General features: G+C 37.2%; 1 protein-coding gene across 10 annotated transcripts in view; it reads right to left on the bottom strand.

Moving 5' to 3' along the window:
* Nucleotides 1–21,091, bottom strand: part of LOC142532808 (uncharacterized) — a 37,167-nt gene extending 16,076 nt beyond the window's left edge. For 2 of the 10 annotated variants that reach the window (XR_012816619.1, XM_075639296.1), the window contains exons 1-5: nucleotides 19,140–19,246; nucleotides 18,794–18,919; nucleotides 16,669–17,579; nucleotides 16,378–16,561; nucleotides 630–717 (exon numbers count right to left, since the gene is read on the bottom strand). Coding sequence is in view for 7 of the 10 variants with exons in the window: in XM_075639296.1 (XP_075495411.1) it covers nucleotides 668–717; nucleotides 16,378–16,561; nucleotides 16,669–17,256 (822 nt within the window). In the remaining 3 variants the exon portion in view is untranslated. Of the gene's footprint in view, nucleotides 1–51; nucleotides 553–629; nucleotides 718–15,696; nucleotides 16,291–16,377; nucleotides 16,562–16,668; nucleotides 17,580–18,793; nucleotides 18,920–19,136; nucleotides 19,247–19,374 lie in introns of those variants that run through there. The other 8 variants (XR_012816620.1, XM_075639299.1, XM_075639297.1 and 5 more) reach the window with 7 other exon arrangements.
* Nucleotides 21,092–24,302: the final 3,211 nt, after the last annotated feature.

Below are 24,302 nucleotides of genomic sequence, written 5' to 3' on the forward strand. Positions count from 1 at the left end.
GTGACAGAATGTAAAGTTAAGACAAACAATTATAAAATTAACTTGGTTACAATTAAATCATTGTCGGAATACACATAATATGTCTTTCTTAAGTTGAAATAGAAATAAACAGATTAAGTAGATAGAATAATAGAAATAATAAATTTGTAAATTCATGCTAAGGTAGAGTTTATTACTGTAATACAAAGAATTTTAAAAACCTGCGGCTTTGACTATTGATGGACATTATTTGTCAGATTCCTGCCTCCATCATATGCAATCTTCATGTATGAATCTTCATATTTAAATATATATGCAGTAAAGATTCAAATATGTCAGATAAGTAAAGATGCTCATCTGGCATATAAAAGTTCAGATTTTGACATCAGAACTCTGCTAGATCTTGAAACATTTGAGTTTAAAATCTACCAACCAAAATGTAAATTTGTTTGTAAAGATTATAATAAAACAATGTCTAAGAAGCCCTAATATAATGATTTATTGAATCTGCTGAGAATATGTGAGAGATTAGATCATAAGATCTTGAAGCTCGTAATAAATATATTATTTCACCTGCAAGATCAAAACAAACAGACGAATTTGATATGACCATTAATATAAAGCAAAATAATTCACTGTTAAAAACAAACCAGATGAAGATGGGGACGAGTAGATCTGATCCACTGAATTAAGTATGCCATTTATACAAATACTTTGTTTGCAACCAGTATCCTTCAGCTTTTGAGAAAAAAACACAAAGGCAATTCATAATCAGCAAAAATATTCAACTTAAGCCAACAATCAAAAAATCATAAATAATATTTTTATCCATTAGGCACTACCCAAGTACTGTTTAAATTTGATTCAATAAATATAGAAAGTATAGTAGCAATGCCAAAATTGGTTATTTGAATGGCGTGATAAGATAGATGATGAGAAATAGATAATCATGGGCAGAGATAAAAACATGTACATAATACATGGTGCCACATATAGATGAATGTGGTTGAACAGAGATAATGGAATTTATTAGCATCCCCCAAATACTATAGTTGAAACATGTAGCATGTATTTAATGATTATTTTAACTATTTTTACATAATGTTTTTTTAAAAAAATTAAAATAAAGAGAGTTGACTTACTAACACTTAATTATTCTCTATTAGGTAGTAATACGTCTTTGAAAACCACGTTTCTTGTGAATACACCAGATTGACGCTCTAAATTCCCATCTTTTACCAAAACTATTGTAGAATTTTGTGAGACTCCTCTTGAAAGTGCCACATATAGCTGACCATGGCTGAACACATGGTTACGCAAAAATATGCCAATATTTGGGATTGTTTGACCTTGTACTTTGTTTATTGTCAGAGCAAAACTAAGCCTTATGGGAAACTGTCGACGTGTCAACTCAAATGGTAATCCAGAATTATCTTCAATTTTCAAGGGCGTTCTATGTAGAAAAAATATGGTACCCTTGTGAGGAACTGTTATGATCTCAGCATCTATAAAAATTTTACCAAGACTGCGGCATATTAATCTTGTTCCATTGCATAGACCAAGTGCGAGCGCAATATTTCTCAAAAGCATGATAGGACTTCCTAATTTCAATATGATTTTATGTGGTGGCAAACCACTTGGACCAAGGGAATTCAAAAATTCTTCTTGAAAAATGTTGTGATTGTCGTCTTCTACACTATCCCAATATGTATACTCTTTTTCCTTGCCAGGGAACTTGAGAATGAGCATTTGATTAATATTGTCGACATCAACATTTTTTGGTGTGATGATGGCTCTATCAACCATATATTTTTCATCGTTAACATGATTTATCATATTAGGAAAAACAGAATCAATCAACATCTGAATTGATTGTTCTCCTTCCCATAGTATGATAATTGAATCTGGTAATTTATGAAATCACGATTCACAGTATGTTGCAATCCATCACCTACACGCAAGAGAAATTGCGAGAACTCAATATCTTGAGTAGGCTTGTCAAATTGGGTCAGGCCCGTCGGGTCGGCCTGCCCCGCCATAAAAATTGAGCGGGTTGGGTTGATAAAATAGCAGCTCGTTTGGAGGCGGACCAAACGGATTGAGCCTGTTTGGGTTGCGGGCCAAACGGGTTGAGCCCGTTTGGGTTGCGGGCTGGCCCGCCAAATTAGGATAGAATTTTATATTTTTAAGTTTTATATAAAAATTCCTATTTCTTCCTTATTTTTCATGTGCCTAAGCCCGTCAAATTAGGGTAGAATTTTATATTTTTAAATTTTATATAAAAATTCCTATTTCTTCCTTATTTTTTCTCATGTGCCTAACTTCAATCACTCTGGTAAAATCTCTATGCTTCTATTTTTTTTGAAGATGTTACTACTCTCCAGTCTTCTCCTTTTTTTTAATGTTTACCTCGAACTAATCCAGAATTATCGAAATAATATAGTAAATAAAGTAATTATGTGTATTGTTGAACACATAATATTTTTTGAAATTTACAACCGTCTGTTTCCTCGAATTTCTGTTATCTTCCAATGTTTCTCAATTTTTAAGAAAATGTGGATGGTAAGAGCTAGGTGCCTTGTGCGGACAAACTGTGAAGGGCCTAAAATTCCTTTCTTGAAAATTTGCGGAAAATTAAAAATTTTCTTTTTAAAAGAACTTAAATGGCCTCATTCATAAAATCACTGGTGAATCAAGTTCAATATTTCAAAATATTGCAGCGGAAGAAAATTAAAGTTTTGCCAACAACAACGATTTAAAAATATCCAACGACTGATAAAATTGTTTGCGGAAAAAAAATAACAACTGCTGCTCTGAGGTCCTCGGGTGCCACTACTGCCGACCTAAGCTGGCTCACTGGTCCCCGCCCTCGGCCCTGGCCTCATCAGTACCTACAACAATCAAGTCTAGTGAGCCTAAAGACTCAGCATGCATATATCACAGGTAACGAGTAAAAATCTGAATTAAAAATATGCATGAGTTAACATATCCTGTCCTGAGGCATACTGAAAATAATCTGTACTGAGCAATTATAATACGTGCATAATTGAACTGGAAATCACTGTAAAAATATTTGCTCCTTGGAGCCTGTACTGAAATATCTGGTAAAATTTTCTGTTGAGATTATGTTTTACGCCTGTGGCCACTGCACTAAGCTGAACTGATCGGTAACTGGCTACCGGGGAGGCTGAAACTGAACTGAGCTGGCCGGTCACTGGCGACCGGGTGGTACCATACTGAACTGATCGGTCACTGGCGACCGTATAAAATAACACTCCCACATAGTGAATGAACCACAAGCCATATCGCATAAATCTCAAAAATAATCATTTTCTATTTAATGCACGTAAAATAATTAACTGGCATAATGAAAATGTCCCGTAATTTTACCAACTGGATTGGATTGGATCGTCCCCAGGCTCGCTGCAACCTAACTGTGCCATGAAAATATGCAATAGCTTAAACTTGACCAACTATGCAATTTAGTTCAAAAGATGCGACTATGACGCCTAATGACTTCGCATTTAATCATGACTCCGAGCCAACCTGAACCGACACTGAACCGACGTATAGTCATGATTAAAATACGCTGAAAAATCATAAAATAATGTTCGTAAAATGATAGGGTCGAAATCTAGGTGGAATGGAGGCCAAAACACGAAACGCTCTTTCGAGAGTCAATTTGGCACATTGCACCGTAAATTCTCGTACGACCTCGAAAATGATCCGAATGATGAACGGTCGAAAACATGACCTTCCTAACTCAATGAGGCACTGTCCAGTCCAAGTCCATGGGCTAAAAGCCAACCAAGAACTCAAACGAGCCTTCTAAACGACACAGCAACTTGCTGTAATTTCCAGAAGCTGCGCAACTACAAGACTTGCGTTGGTTTCGAGACTATCGGCCATTAGGGGAGTGAACCACCGACCAGAGACTCTTACCAACATCCCAAGGAATGATTTGAACCATGGCTAAGGGCCCTAGGCCAGCCACAATCCGCATCACACCATAAATCAACCGAAGGGTCCAACCGAGAGCATCTTGAATGCGTGTGTAGTGTTTATGCTATGATCGATGTCTTGCGTCATTCCAGTGGCCATTTGATTGACCATGGCACGATCTAGACATCTAGGAGCATGATATGAACCGTGGCTAAGGGCCATAGGCCAACCAAGATCCATACCAAGCAACAAAAGAACGAACCAAAAGCGGAACAAATGAAGAAGCCGAAGGGGTATAGGGGCTGTTTTGACGTTTTTATTAAAAACCGATGAACCATGGACCAAGCCACCAAAAGGGCAACTTAGTCACGTCTTAGACATGCTAGGGAAGTGATCCAACCATGGCTATAGGCCCTTGGGGCAGCCAAGATCAGATCCTTCCTCCATGACAAGAAACTGAATTTTTCGAACAACATTCTGCACTAATGGGGAGGTTGCTGTCATGTGCTCGTTCCAGCATGTATGGAACTGAAACTCACGATCTATCATGGCCCTAACATGTCCTAGTACATTTCTATATGAAGCCTCGAGCCCCTGGAACGATCCATCCCTGAAATCGAAACAAAACATACCAATCGTGAAGCATGGAAGTCGATAAAAATCTGTGCAGAATTTTCTTTCTTGTTTTGCTAAAAATTTCGGTTTTTGAAATGATAAAATCTGATCATGTACTGAAAAATAATTAATAATATGACTTGATTGAGGTTTGAAAGAGATCTAGACATGCCTGGTTTCGTTTCGAAAGAAAACGAACGAAACGACGACGACGCGGCACGGAGGAGATGGAGCGCTTCTTGTCTACCTTTCTTGCTCTCGATTTTTCTCCCTTTCTCCCTAGCTATTATTCAAGTTTTTTCTACTGAAAATGGGTCTGATTTCACTCTGAATTTTCGAAAAGGAGATGGGGGAAAAATGGTTAGGAGGGTGAGGGAAGTGGGTGCAAGATATAAGGAAAGAATCAAGACCAAGTCTTCTCATTTTTGAATTTTGAATTATGGTTTGATATCAAATGAGTTGGTGGATGCTTCTAGGAGGTAGTGGCCGATTTTTGCTTATTTTCTAGTCTAGGATATGTCTATTTATTTAATTAAATTGTGCTCCCAAAATCCTAGAATTATCCTACTAATTACATGCAAAGAATTGGTCAAAGTTGATGAGTTGGAAAATGAATCTTCTAGCAACTAAGGGTGGCCGAAAAATTCATAATAAAATAAAGGGGAAATGTTGGTTATCTAGTCAACTAATAATCCTTGAAAGCCTTACTAATCCTTTAAATAATTTTAGTGAGCTAACCCTTTAATTTAATAACTTAAATGAGTTCATTTCTTAATCACCTCAAATAATTAAATTAAATCCTCAAACCTCCCTTTCTAACTTAAATGAACTTGGTTGCTAGCTAAATTAACTTCTGGAAATATTTGTCGAATCTTAAATTCTATCTCAAAACTCCAACTCCGGTCCGGCCTCACTGAAATAACTGAAATGCTAAAAATCAAACTACTGAACTGAAATAATAAAATAATTAACTTCAAATAAATGCATTTAAAATAATCATGCAATGAAGTCAATTAAATTTAAAAATCTAGAATTATGCACGGCTTCTACGTCTACTGACTTACGGGTTCTACAATCCTTCCCCCCTTAAATAAATTTCGTCCTCGAAATTTGAACTCACCGAATAACTCAGGGTATCGACTTCTCATCTCCGGCTCAGACTCCCACGTAGCTTCCTCCTCTGAATGGTTGAGCCATTTGACTTTGACTCGCTTAACAAACTTGTTCCGAAGTTTCTTCTCCTGTCTGTCTAGGATCTGCACGGGTCTCTCCTCATAAGATAAGTTCGGAGTAAGCTGCAACGGCTCGAAATTCAGCACATGCGAAGGATTTGCCATATACTTCCTCAGCATGGAGACGTGAAAGACATTGTGTACTCCGGCCAGATTTGGCGGAAGAGCCACACGATAAGCAAGCGTCCCAACTCTGTCAAGGATCTCAAACGGTCCAATGAATCTCGGACTGAGCTTCCCTTTCTTGCCAAATCTCATGACACCCTTCATAGGTGCCACTTTCACGAAGACATGATCGCCCACTGCAAACTCTAACTCTCTCCTCCGCTGATCGGCATAACTCTTCTGTCGACTCTGAGCAGTCCTCATTCTATCACGGATCTTGACTACTACATCTGCTGCCTGCTGAACAATCTCTGGACCCAACTCTGCTCTCTCTCCTACTTCATCCCAATGAACAGGAGATCTACACTTGCGGCCATACAGCGCCTCATACGGAGCCATACCTATAGACGACTGGAAACTGTTGTTATAGGTGAACTCTACCAATGGTAAGTTCGACTCCCAACTCCCAGAGAAATCAATGACGCAAGCACGGAGAAGATCCTCTAAGATCTGAATAACTCGCTCCGACTGTCCATCTGTCTGCGGATGGAAAGCTGTGCTAAACAGCAACTTCGTACCCATAGTCGAATGCAAACTCTTCCAAAACGAGGAAGTGAATCTGGGATCTCTGTCGGATACGATAGAAACTGGAATACCATGGAGTCGGACTATCTCTCGGATATACAGCTCTGCATACTGAACCATGGTGAAAGTCGTCTTAATAGGCAAGAAGTGCGCTGATTTGGTAAGACGATCTACAATCACCCAGATAGCATTCGATCCTCTGGCTGACCTCGGCAATCCGGTCACAAAGTCCATGGTAATGTTCTCCCACTTCCACTCGGGAATAGGAAGAGGCTTGAGCAAACCTGCTGGTCTCTGATGCTCGGCCTTCACTAACTGGCAAGTCAGGCACTCGGATACAAAACGCCTGATGTCCTTCTTCATTCCTGGCCACCAATACAATAGCTGCAGATCTTTGTACATCTTCGTACTCCCAGGGTGAATGGAGTACGGGGACGTATGGGCCTCTGATAAGATGTCTGCTCGGATAGAATCACTGCTAGGAACCCATATCCTATCTCGGTGTCTCACAATACCGTCGCTGACTGAATACAAAACACTGCCCTTGGCTTCATCTCTCTTCTTCCACTATGCCAACTGCTCATCTACTGCCTGACCGCTGCGAATACGGTCAATAAGAGAGGACTGGATAGTCAAGGTAGATAAACGAGGAACTCTACCTCGAGGATAAGTCTCAAGATCAAACCTCTGCATCTCAATCTGAAGAGATTTCTGCATCATCAAATGAGCCATCACTGCGACTTTCCTGCTCAAAGCATCCGCAACTACATTAGCTTTACCCGGGTGGTAGCTAATGTCACAATCGTAGTCTTTCACAAGCTCCAACCAACGCCTCTGACGCATGTTCAGCTCCTTCTGCGTAAAGAAATACTTGAGGCTCTTATGGTCGGTAAAGATCTGGCATTTCTCTCCATACAGATAGTGCCTCCAAATCTTCAAAGCAAAAACTACGGCCGCTAACTCCAGATCATGGGTAGGGTAATTCTTCTCGTGGATTTTCAGCTGTCGAGAAGCATACGCTATCACTCTCCCATGCTGCATCAAAACTGCACCTAAACCAAGCTTCGAAGCATCGGTATAAAGGACAAACTCGCCGAATCCTGACGGTACAGCCAAAACGGGTTCTGAGATAAGAGCTTGCTTCAAAGTATCGAAGCTCTTCTGACACTCCTCGCTCCACACAAACTTTACATTTTTCTTGGTCAGTGCTGTGAGTGGAACGGCAATGGATGAGAATCCCTGAATGAACTTTCTGTAATATCCTGCTAGCCCAAGAAAACTGTGGATCTCTGATGCATTCTGAGGCACAACCCAATCTCTGACTGCTGCAACTTTCGCCGGGTCTACCTCAATGCCACTGCTAGAAACAATGTGGCCCAAGAACGCCACCTTCTCTAACCAGAATTCGCACTTACTGAACTTTGCGAATAGTTTATGTTTCTGCAATGTCTGCAACACTGTGGTCAGATGCTTGCTGTGCTCCTCCCGACTCTTGGAGTAGACGAGAATGTCATCTATGAACACTATCACAAACTGGTCGAGGTACGGCTGAAATACGCGATTCATGAGATCCATGAATATCGCTGGCGCATTCGTCAGACCGAACGGCATCACAAGGAACTCGTAGTGACCATAACGAGTCCTGAAAGCTGTCTTCGAGACATCAGCATCTCTCACCCTCAACTGGTGATAACCAGAACGCAGATCTATCTTGGAGAAAATCGAAGCTCCCTGCAACTGGTCAAACAGATCCTCAATCCTCGGCAGTGGGTATTTATTCTTCACTGTAACCCTGTTCAACTCCCGGTAGTCAATGCAAAGCCTCATCGTGCCATCCTTCTTTTTCACGAATAAGACTGGCGCGCCCCATGGAGAAAAGCTCGGGCGAATGAACTCCTTGTCGAGAAGTTCCTGGATCTGCTTCTTAAGCTCTGCCATCTCTGTCGGTGCTAGTCGGTACTGGCGCTTTGGATATCGGAGCCGTACCTGGCATAAGTTCAATGGAAAACTCCACCTCTCTCTCGGGTGGCATACCAGAGACGTCTTCGGGAAAAACGTCTAAGAAATCTCTGACAATCGGAACATCTGAGGCTGACTGGCTGGGTTCCTCGGGGACAGATAAAAAGGTCGCTAGAAATGCCCGACACCCTCTATGCATGAGTTTCCTAGCCTGAACATAAGGAATAATGCGCGGTAAAGGAAAGTACCTGTCCGGCTCAAATACGAACTGCTCCATTCCAGGCGGTCGGACAAGAACGGATCTCCGCTGGAAGTCTATCAACACTCTGTTCCTCAATAGCCAGTCCATCCCTAGGATGATGTCAAATTCCGGCATCGGTAGCACAATCAGATCCGCATAAACAAGATTACCGTGCAGCTCAAGGTCTATATCTCGGATAACATTGGTGGCTGCCATCTCCTCGCCTGACGGCAACACTACTGAAAAGGCTGTATCTAGCCCAATGGTCTGGATCTTGAGGAAGTTAGCAAAGACCTCCGAAATAAACGAGTGAGTGGCCCCTGAATCTATCAAGGCCTTGGTAGCGGAACCAGATATAAAAATTCTCCCTGAAAGAGCGGAGCTCTAAGTTGAATCCCACTACAAGATCTAAACTTATAGACATGCAAAGGTCAAGGTTCCTCTAGCTTAATTCCTCTGAAATAAATCTGAGTAGAGCATGCAATCCTATAACAGTTCTAAGTTCAAAATCTAAATCCCGATTCCCAAAACACGGAAATTCAAATAATAACTTAAAGTTTAAAGGTACCTGTCAACAACATAGTCTCCGGGTTGGTTTCCGCGGCATGGAGAGCAAAAACTCTGCCTTGGGTAGGCAGATTCCTCTGAGGGCACTGCAGCAACATATGGTCTGGACTGCCACACTTAAAACACTTTCCTGAGCCAGCCATACATGCTCCAGGATGGCGACGTGAGCACCTGGGACAGACTGGGTGCTCCTGAGTCCTCGGGGCTGGGCGTCCCCGCTGCTGCTGCTGCTGGCCTCGGTTCCTGGGCGGTCCATGAAAAGGCCTCTTATTCTGCTGCTGATGCTGATGAGGAGGAGGGCGGTGCGGTGCATGGACTGGGCGCTTGCCCTGGCGATCCCTCTCGATATCCCGCAGATCCTGCTCTGCGGCTAAGGCCTTGGAGACGGCAACCTCATAAGTAGCAGGGTCAGATACACTAACATCCCGGCGCAAGATTGGTCGTAAACCCACCAGGAAGTGCATCAGCTTGGCTCTGGCATCATTCGCGATCAGGGGCACAAAGTGACAGCCCCTCTCGAACTTACGGATGAACTCCGTAACCGTCATATCCCCCTGTCTCAGGCTCATGAACTCGGTGGTCAGCCTGGTGCGAACCTCCTCAGCAAAATACTTGGAGTAGAAAACCTCCGTAAAGCGGGTCCAAGAAAGTGTAGCCAAGGTCAGGGCTACCGAAGCTCCTTCCCACCATAAGCGGGCGTCTCCAGTGAACAGGTAGGTGGCACATCGGACTCGGTCTGCGTCCCCCAGCTCCATAAAATCGAAGATAACCTCGAGGGATTTGATCCATCCCTCGGCAACCATGGGGTCAGATGCCCCAGAGAATTCCTTCGGGCGCATCTTCATGAATCGCTCATACACAGCCTCGGGCCCTGTCGGCCTGGCTGCGGCTGTAGGCTACGGCTGCGGCATTGCCCCCCGCAAACTGTGCGAAGAACTGTGCCATCCCAGCTAACATCTGGGCAATCATGTCCGGTGGGGGCGGTGGAGGAGGTGGTAGGTCTCCCTCTGGTCTACGCTCCTCCCTGTCTTCTCGGCGAGGCTCCTCCTCTCTGTTGCGCTCTAAAATGCGTCTAGGGGGCATACTGTTCCAACATAACCCATACGTAACTAACATGCATAATTCCATAATTTATTTTAAATGAACTCTGAAATACTGAAAATCTGGAAGCATGCTGACAAACTAATTCATGCTTTAACTAAAATGCTGAACAAAATGCTGAACTGAAAAACTTACAGACCAAGGCGTGGCTTCGTGAGCTTCTCGCGGTCAGTAGTAGTGAAACCCTATACAGAACCACCGCTCTGATACCAACTGTGAAGGGCCTAAAACTCCTTTCTTGAAAATTTGCGGAAAATTAAAAAAAAATTTTTTTAAAAGAACTTAAATGGCCTCATTCATAAAATCACTGGTGAATCAAGTTCAATATTTCAAAATATTGCAGCGGAAGAAAATTAAAGTTTTGCCAACAACAACGATTTAAAAATATCCAACGACTGATAAAATTGTTTGCGGAAAAAAAATAACAACTGCTGCTCTGAGGTCCTCGGGTGCCACTACTGCCGACCTAAGCTGGCTCACTGGTCCCCGCCCTCGGCCCTGGCCTCATCAGTACCTACAACAATCAAGTCTAGTGAGCCTAAAGACTCAGCATGCATATATCACAGGTAACGAGTAAAAATCTGAATTAAAAATATGCATGAGTTAACATATCCTGTCCTGAGGCATACTGAAAATAATCTGTACTGAGCAATTATAATACGTGCATAATTGAACTGGAAATCACTGTAAAAATATTTGCTCCTTGGAGCCTGTACTGAAATATCTGGTAAAATTTTCTGTTGAGATTATGTTTTACGCCTGTGGCCACTGCACTAAGCTGAACTGATCGGTAACTGGCTACCGGGGAGGCTGAAACTGAACTGAGCTGGCCGGTCACTGGCGACCGGGTGGTACCATACTGAACTGATCGGTCACTGGCGACCGTATAAAATAACACTCCCACATAGTGAAGTGAACCACAAGCCATATCGCATAAATCTCAAAAATAATCATTTTCTATTTAATGCACGTAAAATAATTAACTGGCATAATGAAAATGTCCCGTAATTTTACCAACTGGATTGGATTGGATCGTCCCCAGGCTCGCTGCAACCTAACTGTGCCATGAAAATATGCAATAGCTTAAACTTGACCAACTATGCAATTTAGTTCAAAAGATGCGACTATGACGCCTAATGACTTCGCATTTAATCATGACTCCGAGCCAACCTGAACCGACACTGAACCGACGTATAGTCATGATTAAAATACGCTGAAAAATCATAAAATAATGTTCCTAAAATGATAGGGTCGAAATCTAGGTGGAATGGAGGCCAAAACACGAAACGCTCTTTCGAGAGTCAATTTGGCACATTGCACCGTAAATTCTCGTACGACCTCGAAAATGATCCGAATGACAAACGGTCGAAAACATGACCTTCCTAACTCAATGAGGCACTGTCCAGTCCAAGGCCATGGGCTAAAAGCCAACCAAGAACTCAAACGAGCCTTCTAAATGACACAGCAACTTGCTATAATTTCCAGCAGCTGCGCAACTACAATACTTGCGTTGGTTTCGAGACTATCGGCCATTAGGGGAGTGAACAACCGACCAGAGACTCTTACCAACATCCCAAGGAATGATTTGAACCATGGCTAAGGGCCCTAGGCCAGCCACAATCCGCATCACACCATAAATCAACCGAAGGGTCCAACCGAGAGCATCTTGAATGCGTGTGTAGTGTTTATGCTATGATCGATGTCTTGCGTCATTCCAGTGGCCATTTGATTGACCATGGCACAATCTAGACATCTAGGAGCATGATATGAACCGTGGCTAAGGGCCATAGGCCAACCAAGATCCATACCAAGCAACAAAAGAACGAACCAAAAGCGGAACAAATGAAGAAGCCGAAGGGGTATAGGGGCTGTTTTGACGTTTTTATTAAAAACCAATGAACCATGGACCAAGCCACCAAAAGGGCAACTTAGTCACGTCTTAGACATGCTAGGGAAGTGATCCAACCATGGCTATAGGCCCTTGGGGCAGCCAAGATCAGATCCTTCCTCCATGACAAGAAACTGAATTTTTCGAACAACATTCTGCACTAATGGGGAGGTTGCTGTCATGTGCTCGTTCCAGCATGTATGGAACTGAAACTCACGATCTATCATGGCCCTAACATGTCCTAGTACATGTCTATATGAAGCCTCGAGCCCCTGGAACGATCCATCCCTGAAATCGAAACAAAACATACCAATCGTGAAGCATGGAAGTCGATAAAAATCTGTGCAGAATTTTCTTTCTTGTTTTGCTGAAAATTTCGGTTTTTGAAATGATAAAATCTGATCATGTACTGAAAAATAATTAATAATATGACTTGATTTAGGTTTGAAAGAGATCTAGACATGCCTGGTTTCGTTTCGAAAGAAAACGAACGAAACGACGACGACGCGGCACGGAGGAGATGGAGCGCTTCTTGTCTACCTTTCTTGCTCTCGATTTTTCTCCCTTTCTCCCTAGCTATTATTCACGTTTTTTCTACTGAAAAGGGGTCTGATTTCACTCTGAATTTTCGAAAAGGAGATGGGGTAAAAATGGTTAGGAGGGTGAGGGAAGTGGGTGCAAGATATAAGGAAAGAATCAAGACCAAGTCTTCTCATTTTTGAATTTTGAATTATGGTTTGATATCAAATGAGTTGGTGGATGCTTCTAGGAGGTAGTGGCCGATTTTTGCTTATTTTCTAGTCTAGGATATGTCCATTTATTTAATTAAATTGTGCTCCCAAAAATCCTAGAATTATCCTACTAATTACATGCAAAGAATTGGTCAAAGTTGATGAGTTGGAAAATGAATCTTCTAGCAACTAAGGGTGGCCGAAAAATGCATAATAAAATAAAGGGGAAATGTTGGTTATCTAGTCAACTAATAATCCTTGAAAGACTTACTAATCCTTTAAATAATTTTAGTGAGCTAACCCCTTAATTTAATAACTTAAATGAGTTCATTTCTTAATCACCTCAAATAATTAAATTAAATCCTCAAACCTCCCTTTCTAACTTAAATGAACTTGGTTGCTAGCTAAATTAACTTCTGGAAATATTTCTCGAATCTTAAATTCTATCTCAAAACTCCAACTCCGGTCCGGCCTCACTGAAATAACTGAAATGCTAAAAATCAAACTACTGAACTGAAATAATAAAATAATTAACTTCAAATAAATGCATTTAAAATAATCATGCAATGAAGTCAATTAAATTTAAAAATCTAGAATTATGCACGGCTTCTACGTCTACTGACTTACGGGTTCTACACAAACCCTTAAGATCGTTAATTTTTTTTTTTTTGTGATGACAAATCCTTAAGAAACTTGAGAAAGTGTATACTAAAAAAGATTTGGAATTCACATTTAAAGATTTCATTGTATTTACGGTTGGTGATATTACATGAGTTAATTTTTAGTACATGTGTACGCTGAAATCCTGTGTGAATTAGAATAAGCACTTTATTTTTTTATGGATTATGTTGATTGTTGTATGCTTTCAATGTCTTATTTCAATGTTTTTAAGTTTTTTATGAAATTATTTGATTGAAATATATTTTTCTTCTATGTTTATTTTAATATTGTTTAATATTTTTTTTAAAAAAAATAATAAGCGGGTTAGCCCGCATAACCCGCGGCCCAAGGTGGGTTGGGCTGGGTTGGCCATTTAGAGGCCCGCCAAAATGGCGGGCTGGCCCGTCCCGCCCCGCCTTGCGGCCGGTTGCGGGCTGGCCCGCCCCGTCAGCCCGTTTTGACATGTATAATCTTGAGCAGATCTCATATTTTGCTGAAGGTGTATTATCTTTACACAATGCCAGAATGTTGACCTTGAAATACTTGCAGCAATTTGTTCAACCTTTGACCCTCGTTTAACAACGGTAACACTTGTCGAAAATCGCCACCAAAAACCATTGTCTTCCCTCCAAACGCTATTTGATTTTCCATAATATCTTGGAAACTCTTACTGACGGATTCAAAAGCATAGTGATTTGCCATTGGAGCCTCGTCCCATACTATAGCGGATGCACGCCTTATTACATCTGCAAGTTCTGTCTGTTTTTTTATTTGGCACAGTTTTGATGCTGTTGGTCTAAGTGGAATTAGAAAATGTGAATGTGCAGTTCTTCCACCTTGCAACAATGTTGCATTTATTCCAGATGTTGCTACCACAATTATAATTTTACCCATTTTTCTCAAATGTGCCAACATTGAGCGGTATAAAAAAGTCTTACCAGTACCTCCTGGACCATCAATGAAGAAAAGTTTTGATTGGTTATGCATAATACTTTCTATGATGGTGTCAAACGCAATCCTCTGCTTAGCATTCAAACATTCAATAGATCTCAAATCATCATCAAAAATCTGATAAGAAAGCTCATACTCAATTATTCTTGGTAGTGTTGTGTCTTCTAAAAACTCTGCACTTATTGATGGCAAATCAAAATCATCAAGTTTCTTTTTGTACTGATGCAACAACCTTCGTATCTCAAGCAATAACTTATGATGATTAAATTATTTGATGAAATTTCTCGACCATCACACATGCAAGGATGGAACTCATCCCAGAGTTCTCAAACTGTTGTTGGTTGACAAAACACCAGTATGGATGCAAATAACCTTCTAAATGAAGATGACATGTTAACAGAACGTGCTTCTTCCAGACATTGTTGTACATAATCATTCTGTTGAAGAAGTCCTCTTATTTGAGCAGACTTCTTATATGTTGAATATGTTACCCCATTCACAGTCATCAGATCTTCAAAAGATGTTAGGCCTCTAACATGGTTTAAAAGGATACATATATAAAACCTGTCACATTCAGATGGCGACACGACATATACTCTCCCAACCACTTTATTGTTGCTTCTTCGACGAATACATTTTTTTCCAGATTTTATCCATGTGTAATATTGTGGAAATTCTCGATATAAATACTTTCCAGTCAAGTCAGGATCACAATTTATTTTGGAAAATTTTTTAAACATAGTCTTTGAGTTGTCATCATCTGCTAGTAGATCACTTACATGTTGTTGGGGGTCAAAATAAACCAAATGTTAGTTTGGTGTATGTAGTTGTAACCTAATAACTAAAGGATACATTCTACTGAAATCAAATGAGAAAATTCGCTACAATGCTTCAGAAGCACAAATCCACCTTCCATCCATGTACTGTTGGATTTCATCACAATTTTGCCCATTTCATAACTCTAGTGCGACCCGATCAGCACCTTTATAGATGTACTTGTATATGTACTTGACACATTTAATTCCTCCACATACTTCAACATTACTATGACAATCATATTTTAATAAAAGACATGGATTGTATGGGACAACCCAACCATTATCAATGAAGACATTGTCATTGTTGGTAATTGATCCACCTTCACGTCTTCGATACAAAGGATATGAATCATTTCCTCGAGATGTGTATTCCACAAATAGATTTGGAAAGTTCTTCTTACATTTACCATTTACCATGCATGGACAATTTGGATTGACTGATCCATAGGGCCCATGTATCATATGGTGGACAACTGCTTTGTGTAGATTGGGTTCTTCTGTTTGTGAAGGTATTTCAGCACGCACAATTGAGTCAAAGTGATCGGTAGTACACAACTTGTCATTATTTTCAAATATGACCAACATATGAACATGAGGAAGCTCTCTTTTTTGATACTCAATGACGTACGAATAAGAGCGGACCTTACCCAAAACCCCTCTATCCACAATGTCTTTCTAAAACTCTTCAAATTTTGATTTAGATATCCTCGTAATCAAATCTGGACGGTCTTGAGATGATTGCCCAAGAATTAGTTGATATTTTATCTCATTCCGATTCGGATTGCATGTCATTGTAAGCATTATATCTGGTTTTCCATATGTTTGTACCAAAGTCATGGCATCTTGATATTGTTGGTACATATCACTTGGGCTTCCACCGAAAGATGATGGCAAAACGATTCTGGTACCAACTTTTCTTGTAATGCATTTGGTAGATATGTATAATTTGTGAGTTGTAATATATGTTGTGAAAAATAATATTCTAATAATTAAGTTATCATACCTGCATTATTTTCACCTCCATGTAAACAATCTTGCAATCCTTGGTAAAGTTCAGAACGTATATCACGTTGATTTGAACGTATCCATCGTAGTCTTTGTGTTTTAATCTTTACGTAATTGTCAACTACGTATTGTTGAAGTATACGACCTCCTCTAAGTAGCAAAGATGGCGAATTTTCTCGTATCTGAATAAGAAGATAATTTACATTATATGAGCTTAGGTGTATATGTAAGTTTTAAATTGTTTTTAATTAAAAATATGATACATAAAGTACAATGTTTTTTCACTAACCTGTAGCATATACGCATAGTAATTTAAGCATGTTAACCGGGTACCATTGATATTTCGGCTATTTATTTCCCAACCATATGTACCATATGGCAGAAGGAGTGGATATTGCATAGGATCATAATAGCCAACTACATCTTGAATGCTGATAAGATTTCCACCGATAACTTGTAGAGTAATATCTCGACTGCTCAGAGTTTCTTGAAATTCGTTGTCAACAATTACAGCTGCTACTTGAGATGTTGTTGGTAAACTATATTGATGTTCATTAGGTTTTTGTTGCCTAATGATGAGCCTACAGTTAGTTATGTCTTGACATTTGCCAATTTGTCGAAACACGTGCACAAATGGGTTGTGTTGATCAAGAATGTTTTGTATCTTAAGCAGCAATTCTCGCCTTAGTTCTGGATTTTCATGAAGTCTATTGTCTATATCATGATCTGTGTCTACAATCCACATCTGCATGTACCTTGGCCTACAATTCTCATTTGGTAGAAGACTTCCAATCGAGTGATATATTGATCCATGGGCACGAAATGTGTAAATTCCATGCGTACCGGTTGTTAAGGACTCATCTAGATTGACTCTCATCGATGTAAAAGAGAAAACATGATTGTATGCTCTTATGAACTACCGAAAATTCCTGCCTTCCTCATTATCCGCAGCGTACAACTCTTGCAATTCAATAGGAGAAGGGATATGATTCAAATTTGTACTTTCATTTCTACAGCATAATTGTGATGTTTCACCATGAAACAATAGAGCTTGGCAATGCATACAAATTCTTGGGTCAGACAATTGCCACCGATAATTTATCCCACTTTCACCAAAATTTCTTGCTAGGTTTCGAAATCGACGTGGAAGCGGATATTGTTGTATGTTAGTAATGACATTGTTTTCACTTAAATTAATTCCTGCAATATTGTTCAAATTAATCTTCAAACTAACAAATTAAAAAAGAAATTGGTGTTGGAAGATTGAATGAATAAATTGTATAGTGGAAATTTATTAGTCTAACTTATTTGTAAACCTTGTTTTAAAAATAGTCTATTTCCAAAACATTTGACGATATTTACTGTATATTGAAAAAATTCCAAAAAATATTCTGTTCTATCATGAATGTTTAATATATTAGCCTCATATATTAATGACACACGCAACGCATGCACCTCGTTGGCTAGTCCTAATTGAAATTGTGAAATGCATATAAGCGATAGTGAGAAGGTCATATATTTCATATTTTACAGTTAAAAAATATACCATATTATGAAACAATATTTTTCATATATATATGAATTTTCGAAAAATGAGAATCATTATTTTAAATAGATTAAATTTTTTGTACAAAACTCTGAAAATAAGACATTAAAAAATGTACAATGTGTTCAAATTATATTTTCCATGTTAAAAAATTCATGTCATGTAGGAAGCTTCCTAGTTTATTTTTAAATCAACTTTTGAAACTTTTAAATGATTAAATATTTGTGCATAAAATTTTGAAAATTATATTAAAAAATAAAAATCACTCACCTGGTTGATGGAGTTTTATCAAAGTCATTAAATAATATGTGGAGAACTTGAGAGGGTAAATTGATAGCAAAAGCAATAAAAATATGTTTTTAACAAAAAAATACGTACACATGTATGTCACAAATAGAAAATGCAGTGAAACAATTATTGTAGCAAAGTAATACTTTTTGATCCAACATATTTTGATTCAATTATTTGCTTTTAAGTGATTATACGCCGTTATATGTTGCATGAAATATCTACCTTGTTCATTGTCTTCATCATACAATTGTTGCAATGCAATTGGAGATGAAATAGCATCTAATTTTGGACGACCATTTTTGCAGCACAGTTTAGGTGTTTCATTATGAAAAAGTACAGCTTGACAATATAGACAAATTGTTGGTTTGTACAAATGCCATCAACCATTATGTTGACAATTATTGATTTTTTTTTTATAGATTACGATATCGATGTCGACGTAAATGGTGTTTTTGAGCCCTAACAAAGTTATATGTTGATTTCAGGTGCCTTATATTATACATAGATGACATAATGCAAAGTCATGAAAAAAATTGTACATGTTACGTCAATTGTGTATTTGAATTTAGTATATTACCTTGCTGATTTAAATCAGTTAGATGTTGACATGTGCTAGTACTCCCTTGCTCAAAATTTGATGTCATTGTTTGATAAGATAATGTCTGTATACGACACACTTGTCCAACTGTAGTTGCGGTGATTCCTAACATTAAAAATGAACGTTAAATAATTAATAATTTGGTTGTTCAAATTATTAGATATGAAAATATTTAAATGATGATGTTAAATAAATAAAAAATTATAATTTTATTTATTACATGTGGATGTAGTATCAAATATTGTCTTGCATATTGTATAATATAATATATAAAAGAAATGTTTAAAATCGTTTGACTTCAAACAATGTAAATGAAATATACCACCTTGATTTGAAGAAGTTTCCATTATTACATGTTGTGTGGTAGTCGTAGCCAAATTGTTGTTGAGGGGAATTGAAAAATGTATAAGAGCGTTATATGTTTGTAGTAGATAAATAAATAAATTTCTGAAATAATAATATAAATCAAAATGGGTGATTGAATTATATAAAATTAAAAGTACCAAAAATGAAAATAATGACTGATAAATAGGAAGCAATACATATTTTATGTAACATACCATTCAAATGTGTAGTAAAATCTGTCATTTCAACGTTGGATTCATCAGAATATATAGCATGTGTACTTCTATTTATACGTCTTTGGTAGTTTGACCGATGTCGGGCTAGATTTGTTTGTCGTTCAGCTTGTGTCATTAATTGTCTTTGTGCTCGTCGTCGCGCTGTGTTTAATTGACGCCTTTCATTGTCATTGCGATTGGTATGAGTAGTAGCCCGTGTAGGAGGAGAAAAACATTAAAGCTAAATAGTATTTAAATCTGTGTCCATATTTAGAAGAAACAAATTAAATATTGGTCTCGACATGTTTAAGTTCCAATAATTCAAGAAATGCAATAACATATTTTCCAATAACATGAATATTCCAGCATTACATCGATATACATTGAAGAAAGTTGATGGCATAAGATGGTAACATGTTTTAATTGGATAAACTATTGTGGAAAAATGAATAAGATTTGTGCCAACTGGTGCAAACTTTGCATAACATCAAAAACCATTATTATATAACGGGAAACCTTGAACAACATCAATAAATTAAATAGATATTATATGGAAATGAATGAATTGCAAGGAATCCTTAAATCTACGCTTCTTGTGCAGACCATTTGCATTTTAACCCATAAACCAAAACAAAATTAATAACAATAAAGGAAATAAAAAAGTGAGTAGATAACCATTACCTTTTAAGGCCGTCACATAATTTTTTTCTCTTCTGCGTTTTGTTTACGGTGATTTATGAATACAAAAGAGAACAATTAGATGTTTTTAGTTTCAACTGATAATTTTCATAAAAGAAAAGGTGAAAAGAAAAAACCATGTGAATTGGGCAAAATAGGAAACAATTTTTTGATGTCATTTTTCGATAAATCAAACCTTATGCTTTGTTGCTGAAATCTAAGAGTAGACCGCGTCCCTTGCTCATTGTTTTGTCCAATTTGCTGTATTTGCGCTGTCAAATTCAAACATATACGAAACAAAATTCGTGTTTTATTGGATTCAATTTGGTTCCAAGAAGAATAAGAGAAGCACAATTTTACAACCACCTATTACCAATATGGCTCGTAAAATAATTCGTAAATCGAAACTAACAACAATGGGAGAGATTGAGGGCAAAAATTCACAAACTAACATGTTTTAGTATCTGAGCGTAATGGAAATTTGGAAAAGAAATAATGGGTTGAGTAGAAAAAAGAAAATATGTGATTATCACAAACTTAGATGCTTCAGTATATGTTTAATATATCATTTATATATCAGGCTCATAAGCATGCGTATAATCCTTAAGCACACATAAATATGCCAAACATAGAAATGAAGAGAGGTATGCATAATATTTGATTTGTAAAAAATCTATTTTTGATTAAAACTAACCTTCAAGACAACCTGGTTGATTGAAAAAAAATGGGCAAAAGGGAATTTTGGAACAAAAAGAGCAAGTAATAATATGAACTTCACGACCAACACATCAAAGAACACATAAAATAGACATTTTTAACAGCATTGAATTTTTTTTTTTTTTTTTGGTTGGGTGCAGAGACGATGGATAAATATATGAAATGATGCCCCAACCTCTAATGAAGTCTACACAATTTTTATATTACTTGAATTAACATGTGTACCCCAAATTCAAGAGCCTTAATGATGTAGAAGGTATCAAAATGAGAAGTAACACCCACGAAACATTTAAGAAATGCAACAATATGCTGAAAAACAATCAATGTACATTAAATAAGAGAAAAAAAATGATTGAATAAAGTTATCATGTAGGATACACAACCAAGTTATTACGATTTAATTGAAATAACATTTAAAATACTTGTGATATCTCTACTATAAATATTATTGAAATAATTCTTAACTTTACCAGAATGATTTCCAACTATAGTTATTAAAATTGTTTAAAATTTATATCTAACTTGTTTTTGCTTTGCATTGTTCACAATATCCTATTGATTATAAACTAAGTAATGTATGAGTGAGAGTAAAAATATTATTTTGTTTACCATGAAGCTGGAAAAACGGTAATTATATCGTTGAAACAAAATTATATCATTGAAACAAACGAAAAACATCAACATAACACAAACCAAAATAGTTGACTATTTAAGGTTATGCAAATATATACTGTTATGCAATTAAATATATGATGTTATGCAATTAAATATGTGACGTTTTTGTGAAAGCATAGTTTGTAATAAACCGTCGCTAATTAGCGACGGTATTACTTAAACCGTCGCTAATTATAGCGACCGTTATTCATAATCCGTCGCTAATATTTTAGACGGTTTAGCCATAATTCGTCGCTAATTAGCGACGGTTTTTAAAAAACCGTCGTTAATTGAAGCTACGACAACGGTTTAAAACCGTTGTCATAAAACTGCAATTTCAACAACACTGTCAATTACAACAGTTGTAAAAGTGCCTACGACAACATAGCGTTTTTGTTGTAGTGAGGTGTAATGTCTCATCATAAAAGTATCACAACTTTAGAGATCATTCGTAAGTTATAGTAAAAATCTGAAGAGATGTACAAATATGGCAAAAAAAAAGTAAGATTTGAAATTAAATCGTTGAAATAAAATATAAAATTATCGATGGTTTAACCTTTAAATTGATTAAGAAAGAAATTGGAAGATATGAGAATAAATATGGAAAAAAAAAAATCAAAAGTGCACGTGGTTTGAAATTTAAAACAATTGTGATGAAAACAAATAATTAGCAATAAATGAAAGTTTTCATGTAAACTTTTTTCTGACCATACACCAGAATACATTTTTCTTGATTCAAATAATTGAAATGCAGGCACGGAAATCAATCCAAAATAGGCAAAGAGATGAAGCTCTATCTCGTTGGAAGAAATTATAATACATCTAACAAATTGAGTAAGCCAATGTTTGGAAGATGGAAGAAGAACTGAATGAAGTTCACAAATTGAGTAAGCCAATGTTTGGAGATGGAAGAAGAACTGAATGAAGTTCAACATTATCATGTTAATATGAGTTTTAGATCCATGATTTAATAAAAACTTACAGCATAGTCATTATGATCGTATGAAAAAATTTAGGCAGCCTCGTGACCCTTCACCTTTTTTCTGTTTTCCCAAAATATTTACAATAACATTTTTTTGTGATTCATAAATTAAACCTGCAGTGCAAGTTTGCAACCATATTTCTAACGAAACCCATAATTTCAAGAAAAACAATCCAAATACACAATCACACATTAAAAGCTTAGTAGTTAAAGTGATAATGTAATCAAAGAGATAACTTACTTCGAATTGATTCAACACATAATCGTCAAAGAATCCACGTTTCAATTACCTAGATGAATGCGAGAAACACCAGATTTCAATTAGATTTCAGATTTCAGTGAGAATGACGCTAATAGATTTACGATACAAACTCAAGAAATCGGGGAAGAAGAATAGGGAAGAGAGGGCAGATAGAATCGCGTAGATTAGGAGAAGAAAATATTGTGTTGAACGATTTTGAGGGAACAAAATATTATTGTGGCCGAATGTGTGGTGAAGAAGGGTAAAAGTGGCAAGAAACTTGGTGTCCTCAAGCGGTTTTTATAGCCTTGCATTGCATGTGCTATTATTATTTTTAATTTGATTAAATAATACTAAATAATTAACACGAAATTATTTTCGATTTAGAAAAGTTGTTCGAATTAAAAGGGAAATTTTGTTTTTATTTTTTTATATTTAAAATATGAGTGATTTGAAAAGGTTTTTAGTAGAGTAAGAAGGGTAATTATGAAATTAAATATTTTGGTGTCCTCAAAGGTAGTTATTCTAAGGCCCTCACACTTAATATAATAGTATAGATATATAGAGATACTAGTACATCGATGCACGCAACTACAATATTTTTATAATTAGTTGATTTATATTTATATGAGAAACAAAATATAATTATAAGAAATAGTGAGGGACTACAGTGCAATTTTGATTAAAAAATAAATAAGAAAAAGAAAGGAAAAAAGTCCCTAATAGGAATTGAAACACAACTTGATACTTAAAAATAAAAACTTTATCCGCTGAGCCACACGAGACTTGCTTCAAAGTTTTAACACTTTTTTAATATATAATTATTAAAACAGATCATGACATCAAAAATTAGTTACTCTATATATATATATGCTAGCACCTAAAAAATAATTAAATATTTTGATTTAAGTAATCGTTGAAATGTACTTTTTTTACTTGTTGCACTTTTAATTTTCTTTTTTTTAAGAAAAAATAAATCAATTGGAAGTTGTTTCCCCTCTCTATATTTTTCTCATATTCAAAATTATAAATTATCTAGGGTACTTAAACAAGTAAATTTACTTTGACCATACCCAGAGACCAAATCAGAAACGCTAAGTTGAAGCACATGATCAAGTGGAAAGAAGCACGGAGATGGCGGAATTAACTTCCTTCCTTCCATCCACCACCACCACTTGTCACGGCTTGTAGGAAACATCCCGTAGCCACCACACATATTTCTTTATGCAGTTTACATAACAGAACAAAAATTGAAAATTTTCAAATGTTACCTAACCTAGAACTGCTGGAGTCATCTATTCTATTTTATTAAAGTTGAGGACATGATAGTAACCACCTATGAAGGACACCAACTTATTTTTCCAATTGTACCCTTATATAATACTAATATTACACTTTTGGTTTTTGTTTTTTTAATTTCAACACACACTTTTATTTTTATTTTTTTTATTTCAACAATTCAAATATCAACTTCCTTTCATAATTTATCAAATTTCACTTTAGTCCATCGATAATGATAAAAAAGATTGTACACACACGCGTGCGGAGTAACTTGTTGTAAGATAATGCTTGGCTCTAGAAATAGCATCAGCATGCAGGAAATAATGGCCCCACGTTTAGGAATGGAGCTTGGCAGAGGGAAACCACCTGCATCGT

This window comes from Primulina tabacum, chromosome 18 (assembly GCF_025594145.1).
Source record: "Primulina tabacum isolate GXHZ01 chromosome 18, ASM2559414v2, whole genome shotgun sequence".
Classification (NCBI taxonomy): Eukaryota; Viridiplantae; Streptophyta; class Magnoliopsida; order Lamiales; family Gesneriaceae; genus Primulina; species Primulina tabacum.